Source organism: Sardina pilchardus, chromosome 10 (assembly GCF_963854185.1).
Source record: "Sardina pilchardus chromosome 10, fSarPil1.1, whole genome shotgun sequence".
Taxonomy (NCBI): Eukaryota; Metazoa; Chordata; class Actinopteri; order Clupeiformes; family Clupeidae; genus Sardina; species Sardina pilchardus.
Genome location: NC_085003.1, coordinates 16838637 through 16848636, shown reverse-complemented (window position 1 = coordinate 16848636; position 10000 = coordinate 16838637). Strand labels below are relative to the sequence as shown.

General features: G+C 42.5%; 1 protein-coding gene and 3 non-coding genes across 4 annotated transcripts in view; all 4 read left to right on the top strand.

Moving 5' to 3' along the window:
• Window positions 1-9188, top strand: part of kcp (kielin cysteine rich BMP regulator) — a 36514-nt gene extending 27326 nt beyond the window's left edge. The window contains exons 42-47 of the mRNA XM_062548250.1: window positions 3482-3654; window positions 3765-3876; window positions 4059-4160; window positions 4960-5124; window positions 6689-6989; window positions 8195-9188. Of these exons, the coding sequence (XP_062404234.1) occupies window positions 3482-3654; window positions 3765-3876; window positions 4059-4160; window positions 4960-5124; window positions 6689-6989; window positions 8195-8412 (1071 nt within the window). The 3' untranslated portion in view covers window positions 8413-9188. The remainder of the gene's footprint in view (window positions 1-3481; window positions 3655-3764; window positions 3877-4058; window positions 4161-4959; window positions 5125-6688; window positions 6990-8194) is intronic.
• trnai-uau (transfer RNA isoleucine (anticodon UAU)) lies at window positions 4392-4484 on the top strand. The gene is given in 2 exon segments: window positions 4392-4429; window positions 4449-4484. It is a non-coding gene; the product is annotated as a tRNA-Ile (tRNA).
• Window positions 6195-6287, top strand: trnai-uau (transfer RNA isoleucine (anticodon UAU)). The gene is given in 2 exon segments: window positions 6195-6232; window positions 6252-6287. It is a non-coding gene; the product is annotated as a tRNA-Ile (tRNA).
• trnai-uau (transfer RNA isoleucine (anticodon UAU)) lies at window positions 7244-7336 on the top strand. Its single transcript is given in 2 exon segments — window positions 7244-7281; window positions 7301-7336. It is a non-coding gene; the product is annotated as a tRNA-Ile (tRNA).
• Window positions 9189-10000: the final 812 nt, after the last annotated feature.

Below are 10000 nucleotides of genomic sequence, written 5' to 3'. Positions count from 1 at the left end.
GTTGCCCACATTACAAGTATTAATTCAAGACCAAACATGGATGTATTATCATTTGTCATGAAACAGATACATTTCAGTTTCCAACATTAGTTCATCAGGCATGGAGAGGGGGAGAAGAGGTGTGTCCGAGGGCCTTTCACCAAATGGCCGGCCACACACACAATGGGAACAGTTCAAATGCAAATAGATCACCTGGACACAAAGGAGTCTAACTGTGAGGTCGTCTCCCCCGTTCTGAACTTTAGGGATGTTTCTCAGATGGAAAATTTACCAGCTTACAGTCGCCCCATTGACACTGTGAAGTCATTATCTCATAAGTGTCAAAAAATTAAAGCTGGTCATCCATATTCACATATTTGTCCATAGTGTCCGAAGGAATCTCTCAGAGTAGTTTTGACATTAGTTGACCGAGCTTCTCCGGTCTGAAACAAGTTCTCAGGATCAGGTGAGCATTGCTGTAGCGTGGAACATTCTTCTTTGTGTAAAAGCAATCTGGAGTTGAGCAGAATCGTGAGAGTATCGTCTGTCTGCTGTAACATTAGAATATCAATAGTCTTTTGCTTTTCGATGAGTTGGGCATGTATACAGGGAAAAGTCAGGAAAGAGAGAAAGAGCAAAACAAACAAACCAATATACAAATTTCAAAATAAATGGAATTAAACACATTCTGGTGTATCTCAAATTGAAAAAAATGTTTCATAAGATAAATCATCTTTGTCACTGGCATTATTTGCATACTGAATACAAATCTATCAAGAAAATCAAATCAAATAATCAAAGAATGTATATAAATGATTGGTTAAAAGGAAAGCAAATTAGTTCATCCCAGCAGTTAAAATTCTTCAATTTAAATCATTAATCGAAAATGTACTTGTGTGTGTGTATGTGCTTTATCACTTCTGGACATTCAACAATAGACTCAACATTTAGTTGGTATAAGAATGTCGGCATGATGTGTCTGCCACACAGTCAGCTGCACATGGGCCTCCTTTTGGCAGAGACAGGTACAGACATTAAAATTTCAGGTGGTAGTCATACTAATCAACAATCTACAACATTGTATCTCCCATTTTTTTTTTTTTTTTTTTTAATATACATTTTTATGGGCATTATTTGTTAGTCACGAGAGATCCAACCTAACATTCATTCAGCAGATACTCTTTGGTTCAGTGACCGTTCATTTGGTTTAACCGGTGAGTATAAAGAAAAACAAAAAGTGTGAAGAATAATCATGCTACTAGCATCTGCACAGTTAAATGCTTTCAAGCCTCAACACTTACAGAGTCTACACACTCACTATACATGAGCATACAACAAGCTAGCAAATACCATTATCTTCAAAGTAAATTAAAACACTGTCTGAATATCTGACTAACAAATTTCCCATCAGAGCACCTTGGGAGAACAATGCTACAGGTTGTTGCATGGAATTATCTGTGCTATTATTAGTATAGGTTAATGTTATCATGTTCAGTTTAAAAAATATAAATTCTGTCTTACCATGGTCTTGAATGGTTAGTCTGCATCATTACATTGTCCTTCAGTGAAAGCACACACACACACGGCAATTTTGCGCCTTAACACCTAGAACAATGGATGGGTCCAGAGGCATGGGGGTTGTTAGGAGAAGCAAAGGTGTTAGATGATTGGACTCTGCGTTGGCGGTGTTTTCGAAAGCCTGTTGACCAACATGTCTGCATCTCATGTTCTGATTTTCCACATGAGTTGCAGACAATGCTTGGGTCGTTTGCGTCCATGTGTTGGATAGCCTCCTTTTCGCAGTCTGTTTGCGCTGTTCCAGTGGTGTTAGAAGAGACGTCGTTGCTTGAGTCGGCTGTGAACGACAATTCTGACGAAGCAACATATTCTAACATCGCTTTGTTGGGGATAACCATATATCTCGCATCAGAGAAAGGTTTGAATGACTGCGCGGTGTTCAATAATGAATAAATGCAAATAATGAGAAGTAACAAGATAACACCGTCCATCATTGCATGTTTTTTTGTTTGTAACGCATGTATTTCAATGAAAAATCGCCAGTTGCATATCTCTATCCCACTAGAGTAAGAAGTAATGCCTTCAGTTTCAACAATTTCAGCCATTCTCTGTCTTAATGTATTAAATAAAGAAATATTATCACGTGTCTACATCTGTCCATGTTCGTATTTCCGTATAACGGAGAGAGCAAAGTTTCTGAATATTTAGGTGAGATAGCGAAAATGATGCGTAGGCCTATGCGTGTGCTTTCTGCTACACGTCTTTAAGAAGTTTTTCTACTCACCAAATTTCAGAAATATAGGTACATCCCGTCATAACGATCACGTCGGGGTCACCAACTGTAAATTAGGCAAAATATACGACAATATATTTCCCACTTTTATACGTGTTCTGTCTACGTCCGGCGCTTCGATGAGGTTGAATTGAACTGTAAAAATATCTGAGAAGTTAGATGGTAATATTATTAGGAATTTTCACCACGTAAATCTGACTCCATTAAGATTATATTGTACCTCTAATACATTACCAAATAACTAGTTTGTTTAACTATGGTAGAGAATGGCATGGCACACTGAACTTTTAGAGATATGCAAACTGAGCGAGGAGAATTAACCATTTATTAGGCCTTAAGCCTTAGGTAAGAGTAAAAGTATCAGTAATTGTCCTTGAACAAAGGAACAAAGGAGAAAATGAACTTAACCTCAAAACAAAACAATAAACTTGGACTTAAACCTTAACAAGTTACCAAGTTACAATGCTACATACACCAGATAAAACAATATATCAAATAATGAAAATAACAAACCCCATAAAGAAATCAAAAGATAGAGAGAGAGAGAGAGAAAGGCAGGGGGAGAGAGAGAGAGAGAGAGAGAGAGAGGCAGGGGGAGAGAGAGAGAGAGAGAGAGAGAGAGAGAGAGAGAGAGGGGCAGAGAGGTCAGTGTGACCTCTTGCCTAGACCAGAGCAGAGCAGGAAGAGAAGAGTCACCTCTTGCCCAAAGCTGAGAAAGTGAGAGAAGAGACCGAGGTGAGAAATTCTCAACCTTAAACTATCATGCAGGTCACCCCCCAACCCTGTGGGTGGGATGTGGGTGTGTCTACCACCTGAAGTTCTCCCGTGTAGTTCTTACTCTACAATTATGTATACATACATTAGTTTGCAATGAAAGCGTGATCAGGCTGTTGCCCACATTACAAGTATTAATTCAAGACCAAACATGGATGTATTATCATTTGTCATGAAACAGATACATTTCAGTTTCCAACATTAGTTCATCAGGCATGGAGAGGGGGAGAAGAGGTGTGTCCGAGGGCCTTTCACCAAATGGCCGGCCACACACACAATGGGAACAGTTCAAATGCAAATAGATCACCTGGACACAAAGGAGTCTAACTGTGAGGTCGTCTCCCCCGTTCTGAACTTTAGGGATGTTTCTCAGATGGAAAATTTACCAGCTTACAGTGTGTGTGTGTGTTGCTGCAGGATGAGACCCCTGCTCTGATCCCGGGGATGTGTTGTCCACACTGCCTGCCCCGCCCGGCCACCTGCATCGCCTTCGGGGACCCCCACTACCGCACCTTCGATGGCAAGATGGTGAACTTCCAGGGAGCCTGCACCTACGTGCTCACAGAGGACTGCCATGGGGGAGACTTCAGGTGTGTGTGTGTGTGTGTATTTGAGTGGGTGAGTTCTTTAATCATGAATTAGAATAATTAAATGAAATCAATTGAATTGTGTGTGTGTGTGTGTGTGTGTGTGTATGAAGTATTCATGTCACCAATGATGCACGTGGTCGAAAGGGTGTGACTTGGACCAAAGAGGTGACCCTGTTCATCGCTGACATCACCGTTAGCCTACTGCAGAACTGGGTTGTCATGGTAATATACTAGCCCTCATCTCATACTGTAATACAATACAGAATATGACCAATATGACCATCCTGGGGACATAGGACAGATTTAAATGAATATATAGCGGCATTCCTACTCTGTAATGTAGGACAGATGTAACGGTATTTCACCCTAAACTATGTTGTCCTTCCCCTCTTGTCCTGTCCTAGGTGGACTCTAAGGTGGTGTCTCTACCCTACCTGAGAGAGCCTTATGTTTATGTAGAGCGTAAAACCAACACCATTCTCCTGAACACTAACATCGGCCTGAAGGTACAAGGTTGTAAAGTGTAAACTCAATGTAAACTCTCTCTCTCTCTCTCTCCCCCTCTCTCTCTCCTCCTCTCTCTCTCTTTCTCTCTCTGTCTGGTGGCAATAACAACCATACAGGAGAAGATGGAGGCATGTTTTTAACTGGTGAAATAGATGGCTAATTGCATTTAATCAATATTGTCGACTATAGGTAAACTTTCACATATATGTCAGACAGGTATATGTCCTGTGGCTCCAGTGGCGCAATCGGTCAGCGCGCGGTACTTATATGACAGTTCCAGCAGAGCAATGCCGAGGTTGTGAGTTCGAGCCTCACCTGGAGCATCTAATCTTTAGGAAAATACTGTACTGTATAACCTGCAAATATGGTTGTTGACTCACCTTAATCATTATGTGCAAGGCCTTGATATACTCACACACTGTATATGAACAGCTTTCCCAGGTCCAGTGGCACAATGTGTTAGTGTATTGAACATTTCTGGGTTTGAATTCAGGCCTCACCACAAGCAACTGTTTAACATTCATGTAAAATGTGATTGGAACCAGTGGAAATGTTCAAATAGATTTAGACAAAGATGCCATGAAGACTTATTAGAAATACAACACTTTCAGCGCTCAGAGTTTAAACTCCAAAAGAGTTGCCCTCAGATTGCCTACAGTTACTTGATACAATTTTGCTATTGAATTGCTAATTTATATAATTTATATAATGAATCTATGTAGTGTTTTAAATAAAGGGTTTAAAGGTCCCCCACCCTTCTCTTGACCGTTACCTTACTCCCTCTTTCTCTCTGCGCAGGTGCAGTGGAATGGCCGTTCCCACCTGGAGGTGAGCGTTCCAGGAACGTATAAGAAACACACCTGTGGTCTGTGCGGGAACTTCAACAACTACCCGCAGGACGACCTCCGACTCCGCAACGGACAGCTCACCTCCTCAGAGGCTGCCTTCGGCAACAACTGGAGGGTAAGAGAGAGTGTGAAAGAACTACATATCAACATCTGGAGGGTAAGAGAGAGTGTGAAAGAACTAAATATCAACAACTGGAGGGTAAGAGAGAGTGTGAAAGAACTAAATATCAACATCTGGAGGGTAAGAGAGAGTGTGAAAGAACTAAATGTCCAGTGATCTGAGCTCCGGTTCCTGCTCCTGTACTCTAGTGGTGCAAGTGGTCAGTGCTTGGTACTTGCAAAACAGTTCCATCTGAGCAATGCTGAGGTTCTACGTTTGAGCCTCACTCCATTAATCCCTTGAGTAAAGTAATCTAATCTGGTTAGGGTTAGGTTAGGGTTAGGTTTAGGGTTAGGGTTAGGGTTAGGGTTAGGGTTCATGTATTCATGACAGTGTCATGTCACTTAATGTCGTAAAGTGTTCAAGTAAAGTGTTACCCACATTTCTCATACTAAAACAGGGGTTTCCAACCACCCACTGAGAGTTTGATCCTCCCCTGGAGCATCTACAGTACAGTAGTCTTTAGACAGATAATAAGACACATATGTCATGCGGGTTTTACTAGACTGTTGTGCTGGAAAATATTATAAATGTTATCTTAGAGGCATAATCCCATTATCCTCTAAGGTTGAACTCATTCACATCACATGTTATGAATTACTCTGCTACAAAAGCTGCAGTGCTTCTGTCGGCCAGCACGTGATGATGAAGAGGAACGTTTTGGACTTTTCGGGACTTTTGGCCAGGCTTGGTTTTGGCCAGGACTATAAGGAGCGCAGTTCTGATCTGTAGCAGACAGATTATAGCCTACACACTGCCACCACAGCGCCAAAGCCAGACACTTTCAAAGGCCCTAGTGGTGTACTCAGTTAGTGCATGGCACCAAATATAATTTAGAGTGAGCAAGCCCCAGGGTTGTGAGTTCAAGCCCCAACAGGAACAATGCGTTTTCTTTATCTTGCAACATGGTACATTTTCAGACACATTTAAAAAGAATTCCTGTTATTGCACAGAAATCACATCCCTCAATATTGTAGACTATAAGTGAACTTTCAGATATATGTCAGACATCCATATGTACTGTGGCTCCAGTGGCGCAATCGGTCAGCGCGCGGTACTTATATGACAGTTCCAGCAGAGCAATGCCGAGGTTGTGAGTTCGAGCCTCACCTGGAGCATCTATTCTTTAGGAAAAATACTTTAAAGGCTGCAAATATGGTTGTCGAATCACGTTAATCATTGTGTGCAAGGCCTTAATATACTCGCACATACTGTATATAAACAACCAACCAAGCACCTATATAACTTTTATGTAAAATGTGATTGGAACCGGTGGAAATGTTCAAATAGATAACCATGAAGACTCGTTCCAAATACAACACTTTCAGCGTGTTGACAAGGGTTTAAAGAGTTGCTCCAGATTGCCTTACTCAGTGTGAATAGTACAACCAGTGTTGCTAACAACCTTGATACAGGTTTTCTATTGAACTGCTAATTGTTGCTCCTCTCTCAAGTTGTGACTAAGGTCTCTCTGAATGTCCACAACCTGGGAACAATCCTCTCCCTCTCCTCTCTGCAGGTGGACAGTCTGAACACCAGCTCAGCGTGTGTGTTAGAGGCCCAGGACGTGAACCCGTGCAAGTCTGCCGGTTATTCTGCTCGCAAGTCTGCCAATTCTCGCTGTGCCGTTCTGAAGGGCTCCATGTTCGAGAAGTGCCATAAGGTGGTTCCGCCGGAGATGTTCTTCGCGGCGTGTGTGTACGACCTGTGCGCGTGCGGAGCCAACAGCGAGGAGTGTTTGTGTGACGCGCTCGAGGCCTACGCGTCAGAATGCAGGGAGGCCGGCGTCATACTGCAGTGGAGGTCGTCCTCACTCTGTGGTAGGTCACATACGCACGCGTGCACACACACACACACACACACACACACACACACACACACACACACATCCATACATTCACACACACATATCACCAATATCAACACTTCACAAATAATCCATTGAGTAAAGTAACCTAATCTGCAGTTGGGAAATGGGTTTTTGAAAGGCCGTGGTTTAAGAAAGTACGTATATCACCCACCCATTTGTTTGTGGTATACACGGTACATGTTTACATGATTGGTGACACTGTGTGCTCCAGTGGCGCAATCGGTTAGCGCGCGGTACTTATAAGACAGTTCCAGCAGAGCAATGCCGAGGTTGTGAGTTCGAGCCTCACCTGGAGCATCGAGTCTTTAGATGATGTGAACATTGCAGGCATGTCATGCATCCCACCTCCTTGCACCAAAAGTCCTGCTTCAAGTGAAGGTGCCAAAAAGCTGCCATCTTTGAGATCTGGTATCTTGCGATTTTTCCTCTGGGAAAATAACGTGGATTTTGAATTATCGAACCTCCCCATATCGAGCCTTGTCTTGTCTTCAGACTCTGTGTGCTGTTGTTCCATACACACATTTGGTATAATGGATGCGCTTTCAAGATGATCTTTAAATTATGCTAAAAATATAACATTTCTTTTCACAAGATTCAATTGGCACAATTGAGATACCACAAATGCATAGGGATATAGATAGGTAGATAGATAGATAGATAGATAGATAGATAGATAGAAATGTACACCAAAAATGTATGCTTTTATAAAACATCCATATATATCTGTTCTGTTCTTCAATTTAAGTTCAACCTGGTATTACTGTAACTGGGACAGGCAGTGGTTGTTTTATAAAAATGATTAATTGATACACACATGCTTGTGTGTTCAGTGATACAGTTGCCCCTTTCTTAAATCGATCAGTATGTAGTACTTATAAGACAGTTCCTGTAGAGTAATCTATTAGAGAGAATAATCTATTTGTCTACGACTCTTAAGACTCAGAGTGAATGTGAGAGAAGTGCCAAGTGTGTGTCTGTATGTTTCCTTTGGATGATTTAACAGCATACGGCTGTACATTCACTTGTTTACTTTCTTTAAAGTATCACACACAGTACAGTGGGAACTTAGTCCTCACCGACAAAATATGTAGCATGCGGGTGCCTGGTAAACAAAACACTGATCACTCATGTCTTTTCTCGCTCCGTCCCCTCCAGCGGTGGGCTGTCCAGTGGACCGTGGCTTCGTGTTTGACGAGTGTGGCCCCCCGTGTGCCGTGACGTGTGTGACGCGGGACGTGCCCCTGGGCGTGATCGAGGCCCAGTGCTTCAAGCCGTGTGTGCCGGGCTGCCAGTGCCCTGCCGGCAGAGTTCTCCATGACAACCACTGCATCCGCCCCGACAAGTGCCCCAATATCATACACAACACCAACTAAGACGCACACTCACGCACGCACACACCCACCCACGCAGACACACATACAAACTCACGACATGCCCAACGTTATTTAACACAAACACATACATCACACAGAACACACGCGCACACACACACACACACACACACACACACACACACACGCACACACACACACACACACACACACACACACAGACATTCACAAAGTCTACTGTCCAAACACACTCCCACAAAGATACAGTTTATCTGGGCATTCACCTGTATGACATATTCCACCATTCCACCATATTACACATACAGTACACCCACAGACGGGTGTACAGACACAAAGATGTAGTGAAGTGACTGATTTGAAATGGTGCTCTGTTATCCAGCCAATAGACTGGTCTTCTGGAAAATACAGTAATGTGGTGTAACCTGTGATGTGCACTAGAGACACAGAGACCTCTGTTGTCTGATATCTAAGAGAGTGAGCTAAGGCTTCTGGGATGCTGGAGGACCAAAGACTATTTAAATTCACAACTCACTTGGCTATATTCATGTATAATATTATTTTTAAATCGATTTAAATGCCAGTTGTATTTTGTATTTTATTTTCTATTTTGTATGTATCAGTGCCTCATGTCTATTGTGTGTTATACTGTATGATATTGTATGCCATTTTGTGCGTGTGTCTTTTGTACTGTACGTATTTTATAGCGACAGCGCTATATCTTTGGGAACAGTGTAAAAGGTGCACCAGCAGAATTACTGTATTGTTACACAGAACTATGTTTCCAAATACACTGAAACTTTTACAGAATTATAGTTGTCTGAGTTATATTATCTATGCATGGTTACACACACACTCACACACACTCACACACACGCGCGCGCACACACACACACACACACACACACACACACACACACACACACACACACACACACACACACACACACACACACACACACACACACACACACGGGTAGGCCTGTACTGTACATACTTAAAAACACTTAGGCACAGTGCAATTCAATGTCTTAACTTCATTACCTTGCTAAATTACTGCTACTAAACACTAATACACACCCACACACACAAACACAAGCACACACGTACGTACACACACACACACACACACACACACATTGATTACAATGTGCTCAGTGGTAATCCAAGCCATGTTGCTGCTATGGAAACCGGCCGGTCAGTGCTGTGGCGCTCTATAATTCAGTCTGAGACAGATGAGCACTGACGCACACTCTTTCACTTTCTCTCAACTTCACCCTGTTCTTTGAGGTAAGGCAAGCCAAAGCGTCTATTTTGAGGTGTAGGGTCATGATTTTGAGAATTGCATGGGGGAAAACAGCCTTGGATTGCATGTTTACCATGGGTTGTGTCATTGTTTTACATGTTTATCACTGTATCATAGATGCCAAGATGTGTAGAAAGTGAGCGTGCTGTCAAGCATAACTGTATACCATACTTCACTGCTTCATGTGTGTGTGTATGTATGTGTGTGTGTGTGTGTGTGTGTGTGTGTGTGTTTGTGTGTGTGTGTGTGTGTGCGTGCGTGTGTATGTCTGTGTCTGTGTGTGTCTGTGTGTGTCTGTGTGTGTTT